At 38.2% G+C, this 27,125-nt stretch overlaps 1 protein-coding gene across 9 annotated transcripts in view; it reads left to right on the top strand.

Annotated features, from left to right (window-relative positions):
- The window catches only part of Nrg3 (neuregulin 3), a 1,117,568-nt gene that overhangs the window by 440,433 nt on the left and 650,010 nt on the right, over window positions 1–27,125 (top strand). For all 9 annotated transcript variants that reach the window (XM_063275921.1, XM_039095029.2, XM_039095033.2 and 6 more), the window contains exon 2: window positions 11,690–11,819. In XM_063275921.1, coding sequence (XP_063131991.1) covers window positions 11,690–11,819 — 130 coding nt within the window. The remainder of the gene's footprint in view (window positions 1–11,689; window positions 11,820–27,125) is intronic.

Genomic DNA, 27,125 nt, shown 5'->3' with positions numbered 1-27,125 from the left:
TAATTTATAGAGAAATTCTCAACAATTTTCCTACTTGTTCTATGATACTAATGTAGTTAGCAAAGACAGAATGCCTGTTTCCATGTAAATCACAGCGCTCCTCCTGACTGCTTCAAGCCTCACAAACTGAAGGTGGAGCCCACATTTCTGAATACTTAAAAGACTCAAATAGAGGTCAGAGCTATTCAGAGGAAAACTAAGACTTTTTAAATAAAGTGAATATGTTTATTTTATGGTAACTTTTAGAGAATGATGTCAATGTTTAGACAATATTTCTAAGCTATAAGAGAATGAAAGGAAATTTTTGAAGAAAAAATAAATAGAGCTTCCTGAAATCTGCTACTTTCTGTTTTATTTTTGAACCCACATACCTCTCCTACTCCCTAATGGTTCTCACAGTGTTTCAGAGTTTTCTTCAAATATGGATGGTGGGTGATAAAGTGCATGCAGATAAATGGGTTGCAAAGAGTGCTGTTTCCTGACTGATGATACGTTTGCTTACAGATCTGTAAGAGTATCCGGCCAGAGAGACATTATCGTACATAGTACAGCCTTAAATAAGTTGAACACTTGGTAAAATAGTTCTTGAATACAGAAGCCTATTTAGGTGAAACTTTATTTATCTTGGTTAGTTATAAAATCCTAAGAATATGAGTAATGAATGAGCCCCCCATTCTTCAATTCTTTATCTTGAAGTGAAGGGGATCTTTATTTCAGATAAGTAAGTTTACTCAAGCATTGTTAACCCATGTTGGCTTAATATTTTTTCTCAAGTCCATCAGGTTTGAATTCCTGAAACTGAATGTGCTAATGACAAATGAAGACCATGAAACGCCCTAAAGGTCACAGGCCTTGTTCATTATATAAATTGATAGGTTGAAAAGATGATACAGAGATTATATTCTAGCTGGTAAATAGAAACAATCAAATTCTCCAAATGAAGTCTGAAGAAATACCACCAGAGACACCTGTTCCCAAAGTCCCAGATGTCTACTCCATCAATCCTAAAATCAAAAAGTTAACGCATGGAAACATAGTGGGCCATAAAACTCTGCAATTTTGCAGACACATGAATTTTTTTTCTAATTATACCTACCACGACCGTACCACATGTTAAATAGCTTTGCTATCCTCTGTATATATAAATAAATTTAAAATTGCAGATTTTGAACCAAGAAATATAAAAGTGTTTTTAAAAATAAAACTTTTTGGGGTTGGGGATTTGGCTCAGTGGCAGAGCGCTTGCCTAGGAAGTGCAAGGCCCTGGGTTTGGTCCCCAGCTCCGAAAAAAAGAACCAAAAAAAAAACTTTTTTTCTGATTTTTCTTTCATTATTATTGTTGTTGTTGTTGTTATTTAACTTTTTTTACAATCCAGCCATTGCCCCCCTTCTTGGTCCACCCCTCCCACAGTTCCTCATTTCATTCTTCCTCACCACGGTCTCTGAGAGGATGCTCCCCCCTAACTGCATCCTGGGGCCTCAAGTCTCTTCTCCCCTTGAGGTCAGACCAGGCAGCCGTCTGCTATATGTGTGTCAGGGGTCTTGGACCAGCTCATGTATCCCGCCTGGTTGGTGGCTCAGGGTCTGGGAGCTCCCAGGAATCCAGGTTGAAATTGCTGATCTTCCTATGGGGCCCTCTCTCCTCTTCAGATTCTTCCATCCTTCCTGTCATTCACCACAGGGGTCCCCAACTTCATTCCAGTAGCTGTGTGTAAGTGGCACCTGTCTCAGTCAGCTGCTAGTTGGGGTACTCAGAGGACAACCAAGCTAGGCTCCTGTCTGTAAACATACCATAGCATCAGTAATAGTGTCAGGCTTTGGTGCCTCTTCATGAGATGGATCCCAAGTTGGACTTGCCACTGGGTTGTCTTTCCCTCAGTCTCGTCTCCATTTTTGTCCCTGCAGTTCTTTTAGACAGGAACAATTATGGGTCAGAAATTTTGACTGTGTGTTGGTAAACCCATCACTCCACTCTTGGGAATTTCATCTAAGGTCACTCCCATCGAGTCCTGAAAGGCTCTCGAATCCCAGGTCTCTGGTATTTTCTAGAGGGTCCCCACCACTTTCCACCTCCCAGGCTGCTTATTTCCATTCATTCTGTTGTCCCTGAGGGGTTCTCTCCTTTCCCCTCCCCTCATACCTGATCCTACTCTCTTGTCCCCCACCCCCACCCAGGTCCCTCTCTCCAACTACCTCCTGTGATTATTTTCTACCCCTGCCTCTAAGTAGAATTGAAACATCTTCACTTGGACCTTTCTGCTTGTTATACCTCTTGTGGTCTGTGGGTATTTTGTAACATCCCTCCATGGCCTCTGCATCAGCTCCTGTTTACTGACTTGTTTGAGTTCCAGTCCTGACTTCCTTTGGTGATGTACAGCAATATAGAAGTGTAAGCTGAATAAACCCTCGCCTCCACAATTTGCTTCTTGGTCATGATGTTTGTGCCAGAATAGAAACCCTGACTAAGAAAAATTGGTACCAGGAGTAGGGTATTCCTGTGACGACCTGACCATATTTGGGGAGGACTGTGGAAGGACTTTGGAACTTTGAGCTAGAAGAACCATTGGAATGTTAAGACCTCTGTTGGATGTTCTGTATGAGCTTGGAATATAATGTTGAGAACAATACAGAAGATGGCAGCCTGGCTTGTGAAATTTCAGAGGGGATGTTACTTACTGGCTTGCTCCCCCTGGCTTGCTAAGTTTTTGTCTTATAGAACCCAAGATTACCAGCCCAGGAACAGCAACACCCACAAGGGGGTGCTGTGTCTTCTCTTCTTGATCACTAGTTGAGAAAATGTCTTACAGCTGGGTCTTGTGGAACCATTTCTTGAACTGAGGCTCCTTTCTCTGTGATAACTTTGGCTTGTATCAAAACCAACCAGTACAGTCATCAAGGGCACCTGATTCTTGGAGTGCAGGATGAATGACAATCACCTTATGAGCCCACAAAAGCACTACCCGGGATCCACCTTAATTGCTTTTAATGCAGTAAGCCTGAGAAGGATCCCATGAGTTACTATGTCTAACACAATAACCTGCAGATTACTAATATAACCGTTTGAAAATCACATAGGGTAGCAAAGTCCTAGAGAATAAGTAGAAGAAAGAATAGAAATAAAGTCCTGGACAGAGGGAAGCCATGTTATAAAGCATGTCATGATGAGTTCACCAAGTGCAGAAGTCATCAGATAAGAACAATGAAACCTGAAGCCAAAGACAAAAACTGTCAGGTTTCCAAGCTTCATTCATCAAATGTGAAGAAGATAAGCATTAAGATTAAAAAAGAAGAATGAAAAAAGAAAAGGATAAAAGAATAAAAGAAATCCAGTGTTATCCAAAGATGCCTGACCAATAATGATTCTCCCTATGCTTTAGAAGTAAATTGAAGGCCAGTCTTTAGTAACCTAGAATTTAAATATAGGTTAAATAAGGCAGTGTTGGTAAAAATCAAAGAGCTGGACGAGAGTCAAAAATAAGCGGTAGCAGGGAAAAGCAGGTCATGAAGGTAGACATGGTGAAGAGATCAAAAGAAAATATAAACTTAAGATCTCATTGGATTTATAACTTGCCAGGAACATAACGTGGGTTCTTTTCCAGTAAAACAATTTGAAGAGCAGAGAATTTTTTTCTGAACAATAAATACAAAATGCAAGGGCTTCGACAACAGTCACTCACTATCACTGCCATCATGGTGGAAGCCATTTGTATAAATATGTAATGGTATATAGGTAGAAGGATAAATATTGACTTTCATGATAAATTACCCAATTAGAAATAAATTTTCTTTAGCAAACCTGCTATGCCCATTGTATGTTTATTTAATCTGAAACAGAGGAAGTTTTCTTTCTCTATCTTTCTGTCTCTCCTTCTGCCCCCCACTTATGTGGGTCTCCCCCTATCTTCTTCCTTCTTTCTTTGCTATTCTTTTCATAGATTCTTCCAGTATAGCCCAAGCTTGTCCTCACATTCACAATCTACCTGCCTTAGCATCTAGAATCCTGGGAATACAGGTTTAAAGTATATTTCTAGTTGGAATGTAGCAGGTTCACCATGCAAATTTTAAAGGGGGTCTCTCTACACTTGCTGTAAGAATTGGTGTCTTTAGGAAACATGAAGAGTCGTTATTCATCTCAGAAGTTCTATTACTCAAATGAACCTCAAAGTGTTTGGCCCAGCATTTTCGTTTTCCCTATACTAGCAAAGGGAACAATTGTCTGAACTCTGACCGTAGTGGGAAAAAAGCTGTCTTTGTCTCTTGCCAGCTGAGAAATAGTGTATTTTCCTTTCAAACAACGCTGCATTAACTATTTCATAAATCAATCTCACACTAGTGTTTCTTCCTGGGTGCCAAGTAAGTGGAAGATTCAAGAGGGAATTTCAATATACTGAGCAGGTTTCTTCAAGGTACACAGCTGCCCTGGAAAAGGTTGCCAGAGATAAAGCCCATATGCAAATCATTCCCCTCACCTGCGAGTTATTTTGAAAATTTTAAACCACTGGAACTATTCACTGAAAACTTAACTCTTCCTAGAAAACTGTCAAGTGATGAACTATCAGAGAGAAGAAGAAAACTTCTTTAAGACAGTGTCATTTGCCAAGCAAGAGTGTGAAGGATTTATCCAATGTTCTCTGCCCCATCTCTTTCCTTCCTTAGGTGATCTTGCTAGAATTGTTCTTTCTCTGATGGTACAATCACACACTTTTCACACAGGACTCCAGTACTAATCTTTTGGGATACCTTTAATAACAGATAGAGCCTGAACTAAGCCCTCCTTCCTTGACTGTCTACTGCAATTATTGTCTGCAATAGGCAATTTAACATTCTTGTTCCTACAACAGAAGCATGGCTTCCCATTGCGTATGTGGTATTGTGTTTGGAACATAGAAAATCTCCCTAAGTGACAGTCAAGTTCAATTCAGTACTTAAGGGGGAAGGAACCAGTTTCTTAGCCATTAATAAATTAACTTTCATTGCAAAATCTGCAGGGATTCCTGTCTTGAAGCCATACAGTTTTTTTCCCATTTTGCTTTTAATGAATTAACTACTTCCCATGGTGTGTGTAATTACTGTGCTGATTACTTACTATGTATGCTACGTGAAGGGGAAAGAAGACAAAAGTGAAAAACATATAGATGTCCTCTTTGTGACCTCTTTGGGGAGAAAGATCAAAACCCAAAAAAATATGAAAATATTTAACTACATGGAGCAAGTTTGGAAGAGTGGTCCAGATAATTGCATGATCCCTGTGGGCAGGCACCTCAACCTGACTTCTGTCCTTGACATCTTGGTGATGTCCTTAAGCTTAGATGACCTTAACACCCTTGGAACCCTTACCCTTTCTCTGCCTTCATCACACCCTCTTAAAATCATTTCCAAATTATTGCTTTGTTTTGATCTTAACCTTTGGTCTTCCCTCCTCTAGAAATGAACTTTTCTTTCCTTTTTGAAATTTGTTGTGCTTCAGCTAGATTTTAAGTTGTTTTATAATATCTGGTGCTGTTATTGTTGTTAAAAGTGAGTCTCCTGATGTTGCCCATGCTGGTCCTGAATTTTCAGTCTTCCTTCTTGCCTTAGCCTCCACAGAGCTGTGGTTTGGGACAACTGGTCTGTACCACCATGCCTGACTCCTGAGTTGTTTTCTAGGTGCCTCTCGAGACTGAAATTCTGAATATTTAATTGTCCAAACGTTTTTTATAAGAGATTGTTTTTTATTTGTTTATTTTATTTTAGGCACATGGGTGTATGCTTGCCTGTATCTATGAGTACTACCCTGTGACTGTTGCTGGGGAAGGTCAGAAAATGGTATTAGATACCTAGAACTGAAGTTATAGGTAGCTGTTAGCTTCCATGTGTGTTTTCAGAACAAAGTGCAGGTTTTCTGTGGGAGTAGCAAATGATTTGAACTATAGAGCCATATATCCAGCCCTTAAGATGACAAAAATGCATTCATACTTTTCAGCATAAATATAAAAAATGTGCAAGCATAAAATATGCTTTAATCTACAACTATCTACTGTCTTCATCCTCTTGTGGAACCATCCATGAAATATCAGGGGTCAGAGAGCTGTAAACCTACTGTTCTAGGAGCTCTCAGTCTTGTCATATGTAATATTCATGAAGGGATGGGAAGGGTCAGAGGGAAATCTAAGTCTCCATTGAGTATGACCCTAAAAAGAGAATCTTTAAAAAGAAAATGTAAATTCATGTTGGTATTGATATACCAACACTTTCAGCCATATAATAAAAGTCTATAAATAAATATAGCATTGATTTTTATTAAAATTACCAAATTATATGTTTCTAATAGTACAGTTGATTAAGTACATGCCAAATTACACCATATAATTTGTAGTCAGTTTCATTTATTGAATTGTCTTAATGGTACTGCAATTTTAAAAACTATAAATATACCCCAAAAATATTGGCTAAATTTATAGGTGATATAGGTTGTTGATATAACCCAATGATTTAACTTCTTTGCCTTCATTTATCTTCTTAATCTCTATATAGTTAGCTGCTGCTCTTCCTCCTCCTCCTCTTCTTCTTCTCCTCCCTCTTTTTCTTCTTCCTCCTCTTTTTCCCTCTCTTCCTCCTTTTTTCTTTTTCATCCTCCTCTTCCTCCTCCTCTCCTCCTTCTTCTTGTGTATTATCACATTCACCTTGATTGCAACCTCTCCTCCTTCCCCTCCTTTCAGCACACCCTAAAACCTCTGCCCCTGTTTACCGTAAGAAATAGAAGTCCTCCCAGTGATTATCAACTGAACAAAGCATAACAAACCAATACAATTAGGCATAAACTCTAATATCAAGTCCGGACTAGGCAAACCAGTAGAAAAAGGGTCTTGTGAGTAGGCAAAAGAGTCAGAGACACTGCTACTTGCACTGTTAGTAGTCTAGTCCAAGCTAAAGAAGCATAGCATGTATACAGAGCAATTTACACAGACTCATTCAGGCGCCTTGGTCGATGCATCAGCCTCTGTGAACCTCTATTAGCCCTGCTTAGTAGATTCTGTGGACCATGATTTTCTAGTCTCTTTGGCCCCACTGACTCCGACAATCTATCCTCTGCCTCTTCAGTCAGGTTTCCCAAGCTCTGCCTAATGTTGGGCTGTGGGTCTCTATATCCGCTACCATCAGCTGCTCAAGAAAGAGTGCCCAGTATCCAGAAGCTGGGTGACTCAGAGACCTAAAGTAGAAGCAAACATGACTGAGGGGAAAAAGTTTTGAGATGATTCCTATATGATATTCTGCTATGCTAAAGGTAATAAGTGCCAAGGACTTAAAGGACTGAAGTTAGATCTCACCTAGCGTGCTACTTTATGGCACAGAGGCAACATAATGAATTATATATGGTAGTTCATTTCATTTTATGTTTTATATAATGTCTTTTATAATGATTTTATGGTAAATATTAAACATGTATACACACATGTTTTAATTGGTGTTACCCACTATGCATACTATTTTTAGGCCACATTTGATTATAAATTACAGAAAGCTTAACTAATGGTTACTTTAGCATTCTGTATGTTAACTTTTTTTCCTGTCTTCCTGTGCTTTTTATTTATTTATTTTTTTAATGTATGTGAGTACCCTGTCACTGTCTTCAGACACACCAGAAGAGGGCATTGGATCCCATTACAGATGGTTGTGAGCCACCATGTGGTTGCTGGGAATTGAACTCAGGACCTCTGGAAGAGCAGTCAGTGCCCTTAACCGCTGAGCCATCTCTCCAGCCCATATGTTACCTTTTTAACAACAGCTTAGATGGGTAGTTTTGAAGGTTATATAGCAGTCTGATTTTGTCACCTATCAATCTATATTTTTGACATGATTATTTTAAGAGAAAACCTTTACTTCACAAGACACATGTCTTAACCTCATGCCATGTCCTTTGTTTTGCAGGGATTAGTACGATGTGGATATTACATTGAAAAGAATGCTTTGGGAAATGCTCACATTTTAAATTCACTGGCAATTTCAGTTGATTTAATTATAGGAATATTAGTTCCAGCACTCTGTCATGCTTCCTTACATAGAGCTTTATAAAATAACCATTATATTCATTTAGAATCCAGTTACAATTATTTTACATTAATTCTGTGATTTTCCTCCGTTGTGGGAATAGACGACTCCAGTATATGCTAAGGTGGCATTCCCCTCTTCTGATACCCAGGTCTTTTACAAGAGCCACTGCCTGGGGTCCCTGATTCTCTGTTATATGCTGACAGATGATACCCACTGTGACAGCAATGTAGTTGGTGGAGGTGGATGGGAACCCCAGGAGACAGCAATTGTCAGATGGAAATTAATTGATTGTAATTGCTTTGCCATTGCATTGTACTCTGAATCTGTAGCTTGTTAAAATCACTGATTATAAAAATAAGGATCTTACTTCTTCTGCTGTAGGCTATACTAATGAAAAGCCGCTCTTAAAGAAGCGATCAGTGACTTTCAATCAATGGATAATAAGAAATTAAAGGAGAAATTAAGTAGCCAATCATGAATTAAGAGCATACCTCAGTAGTAGGAAAAACCTTCTGCTTGGAGATCCTGAATGTCAATTATTTCACAGAGCAAGCAAGGTGAATGTTGTGTGCCTATGTAGCACATGCTGCCCTAAATAACATATTTTTGCAAGAAAGAAGATTTAGAAAAGAGATGGTATTTGTTTTGCAGACCCTTTATCTTCTGAGAAGTCTTAATAGAGAATTATCTTAATATAGAAAAGAAATGCCATTGTAAAACCCTTTGTTTGTTTGTCTGTATATCATCTGTTTTTTATTTTTATTGTATATTTTATTTATTTACGTTTCTAATATCATCCACTTTTCCGATTTCTCCTCCAGAAATCCCCTATACCATTCCCCCTACCCCTGCTTCTATGAGGATGCTCTCCTACCCACCTACCCACCCACTCCTGCCTCCTTAATCTGGCATTCCCTTAGACTGGGGCATTGAGACATCCGAGTACCAAGGGCCTATCCTCCCATTGATGTCCGACAAGACTATCCTCTGCTACATATGTGGTGAAGCCATGGTCCTTCCATGGGAGGTCTGTTTGGTTGATGTTGTTTTATCTGTGGCATTGCAAAGTCATTCAGTTTTCCAGTCTTTTTTCTAACTCCTCCATTGTTGACCCCATGCTCAATCCAAATATTGACTGGGAGCATCCACCTCTGTATTTGTCAGGCTCTGGTAGAGCCTCTCAGAAGACAGCTATATCAGGTTCCTGTAAGCAAGCACTTCTTGTCATCTGCAATAGTGACTGGCTTTGGTGTCTGTATATGAGATGGATCCCCAGGTGAGGCAGTCTTTTTGATGGCCTTTCTTTCAGTCTGTGCTCCACATTTTTGTCTTCATATTGCCTGCCTCGTGTATTTTATTCCCCCTTCTAAGAAGGACTGAAGCATCCACACTTTGGTCTTCCTTCATCTTGAGCTTCATGTGATCTGTGAATTGTACCTTGGGCATTCCAAGCTTTTGGGCTAATAACCACTAATCAATGAGTATGTCAACAAGTATGTACCATGTGTGTTCTTTTGTGACTGGGTTACCTTACTTAGGATGATATTTTATTTTTTTAATTTATTTTTTCTTGTATTGGATATTTTTTTAGTTACATTTTAAATGTTATTCCTTTTCCCTGTTTCCTAGTCATAAGCCCCCTATCCCATTCCTGTCCCCTTCTTCTATAAGGGTATTCCTCTCCCCATCCACCTCCCCTCCCCCCCAACATTCCCCTACACTGGGGGGTCCAGCCTTGGCAGTACCAAGGGTTTCTCCTTCCATTGGTGCGCAACAAGGCCATCCTCTGCTACATATGCAACTGGAGCCATAGGTCAGTCCATGTATAGTCTTTGGGTAATGGTTTGGTCCCTGGGGGCGAGCTCTGGTTGGTTGGCATTGTTGTTTTATGTTCTTTATTGTCTTGCATAACTTATGAATGACAGCTCTGAAATTGTCATAGTGAAATATCTATATTTCAAATATTCAAGTATTCAAATATTACAAAACTATTCCACCTTGTGAAATTGTACGTATGTCTTCTTGTCCTTAGCATTATATTAACTATTTATATCATCGTAATGCGATCCTAGTGATTTTTTCTTTCACTTATAACATTAGATTGATTTGTGATAGTAGGGAGGTCTTATTTATTGAGTACTAATTCTAATTAGGCACCATCTAATCAGGTCACCAGGACGTCAATGAATTATTAAGTGGTCTTGGGAATGAAAGCTGCAGGTGAAAACATTGTGAGGTACCCTATACCCATGAAAAGGAAATTTAACAATATTAAACTCTGAATAATTTATTAATTTTTTACTTTTAAATACATGTATTTTTCTTGACTATCACAGTAGAATTTCTCTCAGTACTTCAGTTACATTAAGGTCTGAAACTAGGAAAGATGCCTTGATGAGGCAGTGGAATAATCCTGTAGTTAGGATATATTTCTGGCTTGTTACTATTTGGGATACAGGTATGAACATGTAGCTTAATGAAAATGTGAGTAACTATGATTTAAAAGTACGTGTTTAAAGAAACACTGAAATCCTATTTATATATGCCACTAACTATTTTCCAAGGTTATTCTTCACATGAGGCAATAATTCAGAATTTGGAGCATTTGGAGTTTAATTACATAATAAAATAAGAATGTAAAAGAATAACAGCTATTTGGGAATTAAAACTATAAGCAAAGCATGCACAAACTGACATGCACCTCCAAATAACTATCAGGTTATACACTGATCAAATGTTTAATATTATTTGGCAGGGATAATAGACATGAATTGGTCATGTTGCTTCAATCCTCCATTCAGCAGATTGGATAAGATCAAAATAAATCAAAGGTGGTTGCATAGCATTTCACTTAGAACCACTGAGCTCTTGTTATATGTGCATAAGGGCTCTCCCTAGAGTGACTCCATTATTGAGATGCAGTGAGAAGGTATCATTAGCAGACTGGTCCAAGGCACATATTGGATTCTGTCTGCATGTTCAAGCCCTGTAATGATGCACTGTTTATATCTCTTATGCACTCCTTGCTATATAATACAACTCATGCTCACCACTTTCGATGCAGCGGATAAGAAAAATGTGATTCAATGGATGCCAGTGTCTCTTGCTTAGTGAATAATGGTGAGGAGAAAAAATATGAACAGGTACAACTTCATTTTGTTTCCAGTGCTGGGGTTTGAATACAGGACCGTGCCAAGCAAAGAGTGCTTTAGCTATTTCAGACTTTGGTTTCTGTCACTGCTGTTGTTTTGTTTTGTTTTTCAAGAAAGGACGATGCTAGACTGCTTAGCCCATCCTTGCATTCTGTATGCTGCATGGGTTTTCCTTGAGTTCACTCTCTTCTACTTTTTCTCTATAAGGCAGGGCAGTAGAGATGTTCTTTATGCTGAGTTGCGAATTACTTTTTTTTTTTTTGCTAAGTACGTTTCACCTGTAGTTTGTTGAATACTAGGATACAGAGCCTGTCTAAATGGAGGGTTGACTATAAAACAACTTAATTCAGCTGTACATGTGTGTTTTATTGAGAAATGGTCCTGTGTCTCCGATCCCCATGGTTATTTCCTATGTATAATCCTGGATTCACAGTTAAGCTAATGATAGAAGTGGTATGTGTTAGAATTCATGTCAACGGCATCGCCCTCTTTTCTCTCCTCTTCAGATACTACAACATACTCCACTGAACGATCTGAGCACTTCAAACCCTGTCGAGACAAGGACCTGGCGTATTGTCTCAATGACGGTGAATGCTTTGTGATTGAGACCCTGACAGGATCCCATAAGCACTGTCGGTAAGCCCCTGCAGCAAATAGTTTAAAGTGTAGTCTCTTTGAGGACCCAAGGTGGAAGGCAGTAGTCTGCCCCAACAGCACAGCATCTGAGTGTGTACAAGGCTGTTGTTGTAGTGGAGAAAGCGATTCGAGAGGAACAAGGCTCATATCTTGTTCTTGTTTGAGGCAGCAACAGTAGGGATATGATAAAGGTGGTGATGTTTTGCCTAACAAGTCAAAGAAGATTTCCTTCATATCTGCCAAATTAATGGAGGTAATTATTCATTCTCTGAAGCTTCTGTTTATGGTTTGAGATCCATGCTTGTGCTGCAGCACTCAGATATAATCCTTTCCTCAGAGATAATCCTTTCATGTAACTGGGTGGACTTTGGTAAGAGACACACACTGTTCATCTTAGTGTTGGTGTTTAATGTGCATTTTATTATGATTCTGCCCACACTTATTAATTTCGTACTTTTTTTTGAAAACACCTGCAATGAGGAACTGCTCTCCAGCAAGATGTTGTAAATGAAATGATCATCCCGCTGGAGCCTGGGTAGAGAAGCACTTAAGGAAAATTCCCAGTAGATTCAGGAAGGTGTTTAATTGGTTTTCAGAGACACCAGGTTATATAACTGCTAAAAATACAGGCAAAGGGAGATAAACAGTGCACTCCTAGACACTGCCACTTTAAGGCTCAATAGAAGAATCAAATTAGCATTCAAAAGATATTTCTCACCATGCTTTTATTTCTAGCACTACCCTGGTAATTTGTTTTTCCTTGCAATTGTACATGCTTCAGTGACCATATGTATCCACAGCCCTTCCTTCTCCTTTATTTACTCTTCTCATATGACACAGTTATTAAATTAATTATGCTGAATCATGAAGCATGGAAAATTGTGACTTTTTTCTCTCTATTGCTTTATAAAACTTTATTCCCATAGTTTATTAATGTGATTCGGAACAATGTGTCTTTTAGATGTCAGTTTAGACTATGGGAGCCAATCTGGCTTGATTCATGAACAACCATGAGTTCATAAGGAGGATGGGTACCTACTGCCAACAAATATATTGGTGTGAACACATGATCAATGGTAGTAGAAGGTCTCTTCCTTGTATCAGAGCAAAGAGAAAGCCGTGATTCTTCACCTAGGGCCCTCGGACATTCAGCTCCAATGTTGCTAGAGCCTTTTTAGTTGTATGTCCTGTACCTTATCTTCTGACAATACCTTCATTACATAGTGTTCCTTTCCTTTGTAAGCTCTAGTTCCTAGTGGGGAATGAGGAGACATAAGAATGGTTTCATCCCACACTTTTTCTGTATTTGTTATGCCCCTGAGAATGCTGGTTAATAGTATACAAGTGACTTTAGTCTCTGTAAAAAAAATATATGGACATACTTTTCAGAGCCTGGTGTCTGTCCAGTGTCTTTTAGTCACTCGGCCATGCGTTAGAGTTAACTTAGTCCACATGATGATGTCATGGTTTGGAAATTAGTGCTACGGTTGGTGCCATGGTTTGTTACTAGACAGTCATAGGCGAGAAGCATAGTTCTCAGTGCACTGATATTGAAGAGATGGCTTTAAGGAGTCAGAGACTAGTAACTAGGTAAGTAGGTCATGAAAGTTTCACCCTTTTGAATAGATCATTATCTCCCAAGAGTATGTCAAAGTCAATAAGAGAGGATTTGTTTCCTAAGGAGCAGGTTGTTATGAATAATAGCAAATCAACTTCTTTTCTGCCTCTCAACAATGATCACGTGTAAACACTTTATCTATGGCCAATTCCCTTTTTGTTTCTTTACCACACTGTCATGCTGGCACTGATCCATGGGATAATGGCCCCATTTTGTTTGTGTCTCCTGTCAAGATAGTGATAGGCCAGTCACTCCCTTATTTTACAAGCCATTTAGTGCCATATATCTTGTTATAGTAATAGGAATAAAAAAATTAGAGACAGTCAATTAAAACTGACTTCCTTGTCCAGTAAAGAAGAGAAGAATTAAAAGAAACCACTAATGGACAATTTTCTTTGATGGTGTTTTACCACAAAGATGGATCAGATCTAATTCCACCAATGTATGCACTATGAGTCATCTGTTCTAAAACTGAGTATACAGAAAAGAACAGAATGATTCAAAGCTCGTTTAAACATATGGTCTTACTAATCCCTTAAGTTTATAAGTGTATTAGTCTTCGTTTAAAAACATTTCTTTAGAGATATTAATTGTGCAAATTATTGGGGTCAATTGGGGTTATTTGCATTTGCATATGTGCATACATTATTAAACCGCCATGTCCGTCTCCTACATAGGTCTTATCCACTTCACCCTCCGACACTTTTTCTTGTTCCCAAATTTCTCTTCAGTTTTGCTTCCTATTCTTACACATGTTTCCTGTTGCTGCTGTCCATTGTTTGATCCCATTCTTCTGTGACGTATTAATTTTCTAGTACTTCTAATGTCATGTATGGCAGACTACATAGATTGACAGCTGAAACCTGTTTTTGCCCAAGTAGGCAGATTAGAAGTCAGTGACTGAGGTGACATCATGGTTGGTTTCCTTTGATCCCTTTTGAGTCTGCGGGACATATTCTCCCTCTGCCTTATCATTGCATTTTCTTTGCCAGAGTTCATACTCTTTCTTCCATGAACACTAGTCAGTCATAGTAGATTGCATTTCACCCTGTGACTTTTGTCAAAGTCAATTTGGTTTGGAAAATAATGCTGGATTGCTTGCCCCACGAACTGAAGCCCTGGGAAGGCCGCCCCCTAGGTTGCCAGAAAAAAGCAAATGGATAAGCAAACATAATCCTTAAGAAAAACAAAAACAAAAACAAAACACTTCCACAAGAATACTCACACTCTATTACATTGGAAGTTAATAGTTGACCGCAGGAACTTATCGAAACACAGTTAAGCCCACAGAAACAGGTCTCATGTTCAGAAAGGTAATCTTTCTTTCTGTATAAATACCTGCATGTCCAAATTTTGTCTCTCACACTACTGGAGACGTCTTTATTTCTCAACTAGAAGTATGTAGGATACTTGATCCTTCTGTCTCCATATTTCCTGCATATTTTGGTTCAGACAAACAAACTGTTATTTAACATAGATTGATAACTTAGCTAATCATGACAAAACACCAATCTCATACAGAATGGGAACTCAAGTGTGTTAATAGACACCTAGTCTTACTGGTTAGAATGAGTACGTCACATATCAGATATGCCTGATATTCATCTCCCAAAATCTGCTATTTTGGGAGGCACACAATTTTTTCTGCATCCGCCACACTTAAAATTACAGAAACAAGTATTAATAATATTCCATCTGTGTCATACTCTACTTGACTCACGTTTCATTCACTCTTCCCCCATTTAGTAAATGTTTAGTAAACATTTTCTAACACCAAGATCCTATTGAATAAATACACTCAGAAATGAAATAAAAATCAAATGTCACTGCACTTTGTGATGTGTTTGCTGAAGGAAGATGCTTCATTCTTAGAAAATATCAAAAATAATGCAAAGTACTTGAAGGCCTGGCACTGGTAGCATCTTTAGGATGTGTTAGTTACTGGAAAATGTTTCAAGTGAAATCATTTCCTATTTGATGTGTTTGAAGAGCAATATAAATGTGTGTATCTGTATCAACTTTCTAGTATGTTTTTCAGTTACAAAATACTGTATAGATCAAATTCTCGGATCAATTATGATGATGTTTTCTTGACTTTTTAAAAGTTTCACTGTTAGAACAAATGCCATCAACTCTCTCTCCATGTTGTTAGAAGCAACCTCGCCATGGCACAATCCTCTTTCCTTGATAACAGCGAACTAGTTCCGAAGCATGCAGTAGACATTCAAAGTGTACTTCATCAAACAACACATGTTTTTATTCAGAGCTTGGTGTGCTGACACATGACTGTAATCTCAGCACTCTAAAGGCAGACGCAGAAGGATCTCTAGGAGTTCTAGGCCAAACTAGTCTACATAGCCAGTTCTAGCTCATCCAAGGCTACACAGTTAAAATCTGACTCAAAAGTGAACAAGAAAAGAAAAGCTATAGCAAATAGAAAAAGTGTTCGAATAAGGAAAGATTGAGGAAAGTCATCATGATTATTCTTTTGAACTATTTCTTCTTATTTATCAATTTTTAAAAAGATTTTAGAGAAGCACTGAAATATTAATTTTCATAAAATACATTTAGTAAGTGCTTAAAGAAATACTAAAATCCTAAAATAATTTCTCAGAAGAGCATAAATGTGAAATATGTGAATAAATAAATATGACTGGTTTTTTTAAGGTGAGATGTATTATGAAGTCAGATATCATCCACACACTAATTAATGAGAAGAGCCCCATGGTTTTGTGGATAATCTTATAAAAGAAGAATGTGAGCCAGAAAAATATGAGGGACTGATTGTTTAATAAATGGTTCTCAGGCAAACAAAACGCATAAGCATATATTTTTCCTTACTTCATATATAAAAGATTATCAGTGATGACAGATGTTAATATAAAAGCAAGTAAGTGAAGCCTAAGGAAGATAAATAAGCTTGCATATTTAATCATGTCTGCAACCAAATGAACGTTTTGAACAAAAGAAGAAATAATAGAAGAAAAAATTATGCATAAAATTGCCTTAGATCTGAACATTTGAAACAACACTTTTAAATATCATATAAAAAACAACACCAAAACATATGAGAGAACTGACCAGCTAATGTTGCAAAATCTTAGTGACTAAGACGTTCCATAGTATCCTAAGGATGAGATAAAATCAAATCTCATCGAGAGAGTAGACAGACATAGTACTTTCCTTAAGATGGATTCAGATAGTAAATGAATACATGAGAACCAGCCTGACCTCACAAGAAATGGAACTGATATTTTTCCTTGGGAGGGGTACTCATTGCTTGATTCTAGATTAACCTATATTTAATTCTGTTTCTACATATTTGTCAAAATTTCTCAGAAGTATACACATTGTTAAACATATATTTTTCACAATACTTGTTTCTGTACATTCAAAAATTATTATGTCTAAGACTGTAGCCTACAGAAATTAATGTGGTGAATTATTTGTAGGAACATTCTTAAATAGTTTATTTGTAACTGTCAAAAGAAAGAAACAAGTAAGGTCAGAGTTTAAATGTGCACATACATTTGAAAGTATCTGCTCAGTTAATGATGAATCTCCAAATACTTTAAGAGGGTAGGAGTGTTCATTTTGTCATGCTGTATGTGAGAACTAGAATAGAAGATAAAATCAAACAAACGTTGTGTTCATCTCAAGCAGCTAAGTGAACAGACAGGGGACGGTTTGTAATTATTTTCTTGTTAAAGCTGTATCTGTTTTCTAAGATCTCTGTATATTACATGTATTTCCTTCATGCGACACTTGGCCTAAGACATTTCTGACTTTCCCATTAAGAGAAGCAAAGAGTATCCCTGCCTGTCTCTGCCCAGTCAATGTCGTTATATTTCACTATCGTTAGGCGGATAGCAGAGGTTTCAATTAGGAACTTTCAGATTAAACCAGTATCAGGTCTCTTTAAATGTACCTGCTCCATCTGGTTAATAATTTACATGAATTCTTATATCATATTTTGAGAACCAAAGACGTGGATATAGTGACAGAAAGACATGTCTTAAAGGAAATGGAGAAGAGAACATAGAAAATGTCTCTCCAGAGATACCTTAAATTATTTTGAAGAGAAGTTAAGTATCCCAGGGTCTACTTATTTTCAGGCCATATCTAGAAAACATAACACTTGAGAAGTGGAATCTATGAACATTATATTAGTATGAAGGAGATAGCCGTTGTCACTAGCATTACTAGTCATTTGAATGTGCATAATGTGTTCAAAAGGCAAATTAGCTTTCAAAGCCAGTGGCTTCTGAATTGGAGCTCATTAAATATTACAGCTGTCTTCTCAGGGGTAGGATGGTGGGAGTACATTCTTCAAAGTGTGGAAACAATCACATTTGTCCTGGACTTGACCTAACATGATAATTTTGAAAATCTATTGATTTGAAGATGCGGAAATCATTGGAAATGAAGAGAGCCATCAGCTCCTTCTCTAACTGACACTGAAGGTTTGTTGGACTCCCACCGCAGTGAGGAGTGGCTCAGGTGGGGGTGGGGACAGAAGACAGAAGCTGGAATGCAAAGTGGAGCCCTGGAGGCCTTGCTCCACATTGCTGGATCTCATTCTTCCCGAGGAGGCTTTGAAACCAAAGCTCCCAGTTTTGTGGGAATTGATTGAGAACAGTACGACAATATCTCTGTGCTCTAATATATAAAATTACAGGACTAGCCTGGTGAGATCTTGGCTCTGTTACTTTGTCGGTCCATTAGCTCTTCAGAATAGCGAGGATCCTCTTTATCAAATGGTTCTCCAGTAAGTGCTCTGAGAGCAGTGGATTATCATTCCCTGTGGTTGAAGACAGTCAGAGTAAAAATGGGGTTCTGGCACACATCTCTGGAAGGTATCGACAAGGCAAGAGAGGTTAGAGGCTGATGTGCCTGGAAAATACACGCTCACCATAGATCCCTTGCAGAATGGGGTTAATAACAAGATGAAAACAACTTTCAGGTTCATCAAAGAAATGCTCACATTTGCCATGGCCCACATATGATTTGTGTACTTTGCAGGTTCCATGAACAAGGGCAGTTCTAGAACAGGTGAGCTACCTATTGCTCTTGATCAGAAGAAATGGGCTGAATTGTAATGGTTCGTCTCCGTGAATGGAGACTGTTAAGATAGGCTCACTAACTGAGAAATCAAACAAATGGGTATGATATCACAATTTCAGGACATGCATATAGTCACTTGCCTCTTTGTGTTTTCCCTCATTTGCTATGTCCATAGACTTAAATAGTTCACAAATGACATGGGAAATAAATCTAGAAAGGAGTAAAGTAACATGGAGTTCAGTTATTTTTTGAACTCTCGCAGCTCATTTCAATGCCTTCCTATGTAATTGTCAATTCTAGCTAACAAGAACTCACACTTTCTTTTCCTTTTTTTTTTTTCGGTTTTTCAAAACAGATTCTTCGTATAGCCTTGGCTGTCCTAGAACTCTGTAAACCAGGCTGGCACCAAACTCATAAAGGTCTGCCTGCTTCTGCCTCCCAAGTGAGGGATCACAGGCATGTGCCACAACTACCCGGTCTAAGAACGTGTGCTTTTAAGTGTCATAATTATATGGGTTCTCTATTGTATCAATTTTTGACATATATTTGTTCTTTAAAATTTAGTTTCCTAGTGTGCATTAGAGTTTATGGGATGGCAGACAAATTTAAGTACTCAAAGGTAAGAGTTTAAGGTTAAAGCTTCATACAACTTTCTACTGACTGGGTGGCATTTTCAAAAGTTATTCAGCTGAGAGAGACAGAGAGAGAGAGAGAGACAGAGAGAGAGAGAGAGAGAGAGAGAGAGAGAGAGAAATGCTTTTTCTTTGATTTTTTTCTTTTGCTCATAATGAGAACACCAATAACATATTTGTGTAAGTCCTGTGAAAGATGTTGTGTAGATGTCATCAGCCTTTACTGAGAAGTCTTCAGTGTCGAACTGGAATAGGGGAGCTCAGGGAACTTCCACCAACACTCTGAGTCCTTCGACTTCCTGTTACAGTTTTCATGCCTGAGAAACCTAGCAGTGTTCCCTAATTTCTCCTGTTCATCCATTTCTTGACTCTCTCCAGTTCTCTTTGTACTGAATCTCTTAACTATTAGAGAAAAAGATGATTTATTTTCTTATTTAATCAATTTAACCTGCCATGATTGTATTATTAACAGGAAGTGAATGTTGACTTTGCCATTCTGTGAAGCAGTTGAATGGCCTGTTGACTTATTTATTTATTTATTTATTTATTTATTTATTTATTTATTTTTGGCAGGAAAGTTATACTTCAATGTAAAGATGTATAGATTATAAAGTAATGACACCACTCGTCGAAAATATATGAGTCAATAAAATGAACTGTTTGCTTTCTGTATTCTTCTTCAAAATAGTTTTTTCTAAGGTTTGGTTATTTGTGTGCGTTAGTGTTTAAAATCCAAAGCGATGGAAATCCTGTATGGTATAGCTATTTTTGAAAACTTGCAGAACAAACAAACCAGGAAATATTTGAAATGATGGATATTTCAATGTTGAATACAAATAGGTGATGGCCAGTACATGGGCCATACTAGGTTACTGGGAGATGGTATTTTGCTTTTGAAAAGTCACTCTTTGTTATCTTTTATAAAGAGGTTACAAACTAAGCTAGTCTTTAGATATCTGACAAGCCCCCCCAACCTCATTTGTCAGTCATCAAATGAGGGTGAACAGGACATTTTCTGACAGTGTCTTCGAAGTATCACCCATGTACATGAATGTAAACTAGAAAACGTAAAATGAAATGAAAATACAGAGCATTGTTGCTGTGTGGTATGTAAAATGATCTAATCGATTTGGGGTCTGTCTCTAATGTCTGATGATAGTGCTGTTAGTTAAAACACTCTTAAAATCAATGTAGTGCTGTTCCAGCCGATAGAGCCTGGAATTTACCTATCCCGTGACTTAATCAAATTTTACTTGTAGCAGTAGCCTGATGAATTCAAGAAGATCTATAGTTCAGTGTTTTTTTAAAAAATATTTTTATTTGATAATTATATATATATATATTTTTTTAAACTTTAGTCAATATTTTTTACAATCTAGTCTTCATTATCCCCCTCCTAGTCCAACCTCTGAATGTTCCTCAACCCATATCAAACCCTCCCGCAACCCTACCCCTGGTCTTCAAGAGGTTGTCCCCATCCCCCCAATCCCCACCCGCTTCGCCACCAGACCTCCCCACTCCCTGTGGCCTCAAGGCTCTCAAGGTTTAGGTGCATCTTGTCTCACTGAGGCTTTAATTAGATGATGAATAAATAGCTCATGACTTGAAAGCATGGACTGCTCTTACAGAGGGCCTCAGTTCAGGTGTCAATGCCCATATCATATAACTCACAGCAACATGTAACTTCAGTTTCAGGGATATCTGAGGAGCCTGCCTTCCAGGTTTTGAATGTACCTGCACACATATGGTTATACTTAAATAAATATATGTATATATGCAAAATAAAATGAATGTATAAAAATTACTCCTCTTTAGAGATAGTAATTAAAATATAAAAGATTCTTATGCCCTTGAAGATATGTAAAACCATTTCTCTTTGGTATTTTGTTTTGTTCTGTTCTGTTTTAATGATTTCCATAAGGACTTACTCATTGGAGTCAGCATCCACTTTTAACTAACAGAATAGCAAAGTCTTTATCCTCTCTGTGACTCAGATTTTTATCTGCTAAGTTGCAGAAATGTTACTGCTTTATGGGATCGTTGTAAGGGTAGCATAGAATAAGCACCATGTGTTGGAAGTTGAGTATAATAATACATACCCTGTCATCCTATTTGTTTGGTCCTATTTGCACAGCACTGAATTCATCTCTCGGCATCTTTCTATATACTCAGAGCCTGTGTACACAGAAAACCTTGTTCTTAGAACTCACCTTGAGTCCCAGTATCAGATGTGAAGAAAACTGATGCCTGTCTATCATTTACAAGAACAGTAATGACTGGCACTGTTTCAGGAGCACCTTTTCAAGTCAAACATCATTGTTCAAACAGTAGACATGGCAGAATGGAGAAATTGGAGGCAGCCCTTTGTTAAGGGAATTCTCTCATTCCACAATTCTTGCAAAAATATGAAACAGGACAGTTCCCCCTCTCCACCACTCTGTGCGTCATTCTGCCCAAGGACCTGCAGATACATTTTCCACAACTCCCAAACATGGAGATTGATAAGTAACTACTTCTCCCTGTAAGCTACTGGCTCCTAGGTAGATACTAGAAAACCTCCCTATGGAGATAGAGAAACGTGAACTGATGTATGTCTTAGGTTAGAAATAGCAAGTATATCATAGATATCATCAGCATACACCAAAAATATCTGTCTTTTGGTCTCAACAGGTGAGTATGAACTCCAGTGTCTTTAGGCTTAACATTTCCAGTAACCTGTCTTCTTTAAAATCCCGCTGATCCAGGAATTACCATCTCTTAACTGCTTGGAAAGGAACAGCTAAACTCTGGCTAACATTAGAGCACCTCCATCCACATTTCATAACACCGTCTGAGTAGCCATACATATAGTTATCCAAGACCCAAACTTACTTTGTTGTGTGTTTTTCTTGAGAAACAGACCAACTATGTAATCTACCGCACTTCAAACTTGCAATTGACTCTTGTTACTGCCTACCATGTGTCCATATATGTTTCCTATATAACTCTCAAACTTTTCTGATACAATAGGTGTTTCTGGTAATACTTTCTATAAACTAAGTGAAAACCAATAGTATGTTCTGTTAAAGATGATATACAATTATTACAATCAAAGGAAACTAAAATTTGTAGGAAGTCAAGCCTACCATATTCCTACATGTTCCTTTTAATTTAAATCCTGCATACACACACACACACACACACACACACACACACACACACACACACACACACACACACGTGTATATACAGAGCACAGCGTATGGATCGGGGAAGATTGCTCAACAGTTAATAGCACTGACTGCTCTTCCAGAGGATCCAGATTCAATTCCTAGTGCTTACCCAGTGTGGAACGAGTATCTGTAAGTCTACTATACGGATTCCAAAATGCTCTTCTGACTTCTATGGACCTAAGGTAAACATGCAGATATACCTGTAGGAAAGCACCCATAACACACAAAATAAAAATAAATAAAAAGAAAACGGTTTTAAAAACTGAAAATTTTGATAAAGACATCAGTTTTTGCTTTGATTTAAAAAGTCCAGAGTTTGTTTTTCATTGGTTTGTTTCTGTTTGACCATGGCTATTCTAGGAGTTTTAAAAATACTAAGAAATAAGCAAAACCAGCTTTGTAGGCCCACATATTTATATATGGTCCAAATACCATTAGGCAAAGAAAGGACTGAAGTTTTGTGGAGAACTGGACAACAAGAGCCCTCTGTACCGATCTTGTGAGTTCAGAGCTCAGTCATCAACATAGTTAATGTTAGCAGAGATGTTGGACAAATTTTCATAATGCCTGGAGAGAAAAGCCTGAACAGAGAACAGCAGAGATCTTTTCCAGAGTGGTCAATTTAAAAATTATTTCATTGACACTATTTGTACATAAAAGCATGTATCTAACTTTTAACAAATAAAACCTTAAATGATCAGAAAATTAAGACCAAAACCAAAGTTTAAAATGGTTGGAAAATGTCTTTTAGCTTACACACACACACACACACACACACACACACACACACACACACACACACAGAGGAACACATTTGTAAGAGCTACCAGTCATAATATTTAATCCTCTTTTGTGTCTCTTCTCTTCCCCTCCAACAATAAATAAATAAATCTATGGTTATCTTATGCACTCTTTCCATCTTCTTGCTATTGCCTCTTAAGCCTATCCAGTGTTCCAGGATCACAAAATAGTGGCAAAAACATAGTAATGAATGTTCTCAAAACAAAACAAAACAAAACAAAAAACCTCATTAAAAATGGATCTTGATGAGCCTTTTGTGTTCAATTTTGTGTGAAGGGTTCTGTGATATGGATTATAATATCAGATAACCATGCTCATCGAAGTCCTGGGAGCTTCCAAGATGAGGTAGCTGCTGAGTTTGCATTTGGCAGGATGAGAGCCATCTCTTTCTCATTCCAGATCTGCCTCTGCTTGCCAGCAAAGACATGGTTTGTTGAGCAGTTATTGGAGAAAATCCCCTTCAAATTGTAGGAAGGAAGAAAATTCAAACTTATTTAGATGCGGTTGAAAACAGCCACATAGCGTAAGTTCTTCATGAATCTAGTCATTTCTTCTTTGAATTATTTTCTCTCATATCCAAATAATTCTCAAGGACTGAACCAGGATAGAATCACTCATTCAATTTGCTCAAACTATTTTTATGCTGAATGAAAAGTATAGACAAGAGTCTCTTTTTGGACCAATTGTCATGATGACAAAATTATGAAATCATGAATATTTCATTTACCTGGCCTTGACAGATATTGTAAAACCTATTTCATAGTACATACAAAAAGGGTTTTTAAATAATTACTTGGCATTGTAGATATAAGAAATATTGTTTTCAACTGTTGTTTTTCTCCCTAATCACTTGCACAGATTCTTTAAAGGAGATATTCATCATTACCATTAAACAACACTACTTTTTAGATTCTTATTGGTGTATTCAAATAAAACTGTCCTATATTTTCCTAACGAAACAGTACTTACATCCTGATACAGCCTGCTGTGAGTGGCAAATAGGGCGAAAGTCACATTTTGGCATGCATAGAAAAACACAAAGACTAGTAGAAACCAGGAAAGAAGCCCATGAGATTCTGACAATGAGGCACTTTTCTAGTTTCGAAACGACTGTTTTCTCTCTTCAAATTCTAAAATGCAGTTATAACAGTGGAAGGAGAGATTATTTCCGTGAGAGCCTTCATTAAATAAATAAACCACAGGCCTTGGTGGGGATAGGCATGCTTGGAGATGAGAGGGAAGAACAAAGAAGATTGCCAGAGGTGAGCATGCCCTAAGTCTGGACAGCATGGGGTTCTCTGACAGCAGGTTGATCCCAATGACCCTTCACTCCTGAAGGGCAGAGATTCAATTAGGAACTCTGAGTGTTCAGCTCTCAGGCTCCAGAGAGCAACGCTTGTGTGCCAGTGGGTAGCCCCACTGCTGGAGGAAAGCATTCTCCAGCAGTTATAGAATAGAGGCTAATAATAGACAAGGGGGATAAGGAAGTACCAGCTTGGAAAGAATTGTCAGGAAGGATGAGCTGATGAAGCATAGACTTTAAATAAGGCCACAATGTTGCCACCATTGGGGTGTTCTTCTGGGCTAATTTACAGACACAACCAGAGTCACATGCATGCCTTCCTCTCTTTGACAAGGTTTTATTTGCAGTGCATTCAAAGCTCTTTCTATTCTGCCTGGGTTAGCGTATGTGAAAGAAATAATGATTATTTTAATGATATTAAATAGGAGCTTTGATCTCACCCCACAGGCTAAGCAAAACATTCTCGGGATGTTTAAAATGATCCATTTGTGAATGCAACTCCTGTTTCTACACAGTATTCCTGTTCATCCACCTGATGCGCTCTCTCTCTCTCTCTCTCTCTCTCTCTCTCTCTCTAGTCTCTGGCTTCTTCTTTGATACTGGGACTTATTAGCTACCGAGTAAAGATGGTTTAAATGAATGAAATAAAATATGTTCAGCATGGAGAGGTTGCTCAGTGGTTAACAGCACTAGCTGCTCCTCCAGAGGACTGAGGTTTAATTTCTAGTACCCATGTGACAGTTCACAATGCTTAACTGCAGTTACAAGGGGACTGATGTCCTTCTCTGTCCTCCATGGGCACTGGCCATTCATATGGTTCATAGACATACATGTGTCAAAGCAACCATATACATGAAACCTCAAAATGTATGAAAAGCTATTGAAAGAAAAAGTATTCTATCAGTTCAGGAGCCGCCATGACCAAGTTCTCAGAACAAAGCAGATTTATTTGCTCCAGAGGTACAGGGAGCAGGGAACACAAAGACAAAGACAGATGAGGAAGAAAGGAAGTAGAACAAGGGAGAGGAGGAGGTACTTGTTTCAGAATGGGGCACAGGACTTCCTCTGGATAAAGAGACAGATGTGGCACATTGGAACATGGTGGCTTATAAAGGTAAATAGGGGAACCCCGTGCTTGGACGAGATGTCTAATTAGGTGAACAAAATGACACCTTGATTGCTGCTCTTCAATTCTTGGATAAGCTGGACCTTGGTAGTCAGCCTCAGAGTGGAGGAAGTGATAAAATATAGACCTTGGTGTCTAGCTTTAGGGATGTAATCTAATCACTTTTTAATCAAAGCAGAGGGAAGAGATGAGAAGGGCAAGGCCTACCAGAGCCATATTGGCCACATATACAGTGGCAAGAGTCCCTTCACCCATCTTTAATTTTTAGAGAGCAAAAATTAGGTGTCAAAGAGGTGATAAAAGCACTAATATTATCTACTATTTTATTCCTATTCAGCATTAAACACATGTTAGGGCCTTCCTACAGTATTGTAATATTACCTGTGTAATTCATTGTTTCTATTAATCATACAGAGAATATTCTGTTCCATTGGCCACAGGAAAGTGCCACATCACTGAAAATGGTCATCAGGTCACAAGACTGATGGCTAGTCTTGGGTCTGCTTGACTGTACATTCTGATTATGTAGTTTGTCAAACATATTTTTTTGTAAAACTCACCAAAAGGGCTTGATAGTTGGTTCTGTGACTTAAGAATACTTGCTCTTGCAAAGGACACTAGTTTGATTCCCAGTACCTACACTGGGTGGCTCACAGTCACCTGCATCTTGTCTCCAGAGAATCTCAATCCATTTTGGACTCCAGATGCAAGGAATGTATTTGTGATGTAGTGTGATGAGTCTTTCCTGGAGAGATACACAATACACATGTCTACTCACCCGAGAGAGGGAGTCTACCACAGTCCAAAATATGGGTAACATTGAAGTCCAACTTGGGGAACCATTGAGTTTTAATGAGGTTACTCACAGTAATACAAGTGAGGGGTTACTTGCGGAAGTAAAACTGTCTCAAAGACAGCTGTATCACCAAGGCCTGCCCTTGTGTGGGGCAAAGCTCACAAAAGCCTGCTTGCAGTTCAATAGGTTAGTGAGTGACCTTCTGAAGGGACTCTGTTGGTCTTATCTCTTCAGGTAGCAGGACTGGTTTCTGCTTCTTTCAGGCAGCTGTATGGACTCAGTCTTCCTTCTATTTTGGCTTGACTAAGGGTCTTCTCTTCAGCTTGACTCTTTTTTCTTTTTTGTCTTTCTTTGCAACTTAGTTTTTGTGAGAGTGACTCTCAACAGTCTATATTGTTTACTCTGAGAAGTAGGCTCCTAATGAATCTAGTCAGTTTCAGGGACTTCCTGAAGCTATTTTGAGTTGCTTATCTCAAAGAACTTCCTTGCTGGATGGAATCTTTAAATTTCCTAGGATATGCTACACAGCAGATACACAAGTAGAGAGACAAACACTCAAAATTATACATGACCTGTGATTAATTACATATGTATCATAAAGTTCATCATAGTTCATGGCTATGTACATAAAAGCCCAGAGTCTTCTTCAAGTTCTGAATGTTCTAATTATGTTATGACCTATGTATCACATTTTGATAGTTTCACTATTGAGAATTACATGGGAAACAATAAATGACCCAAATGGCCCCCAGAC

Source organism: Rattus norvegicus, chromosome 16, assembly GCF_036323735.1.
Source record: "Rattus norvegicus strain BN/NHsdMcwi chromosome 16, GRCr8, whole genome shotgun sequence".
In the NCBI taxonomy this organism is placed as follows: Eukaryota; Metazoa; Chordata; class Mammalia; order Rodentia; family Muridae; genus Rattus; species Rattus norvegicus.
This window is presented reverse-complemented; position numbering and strand designations above follow the sequence as displayed.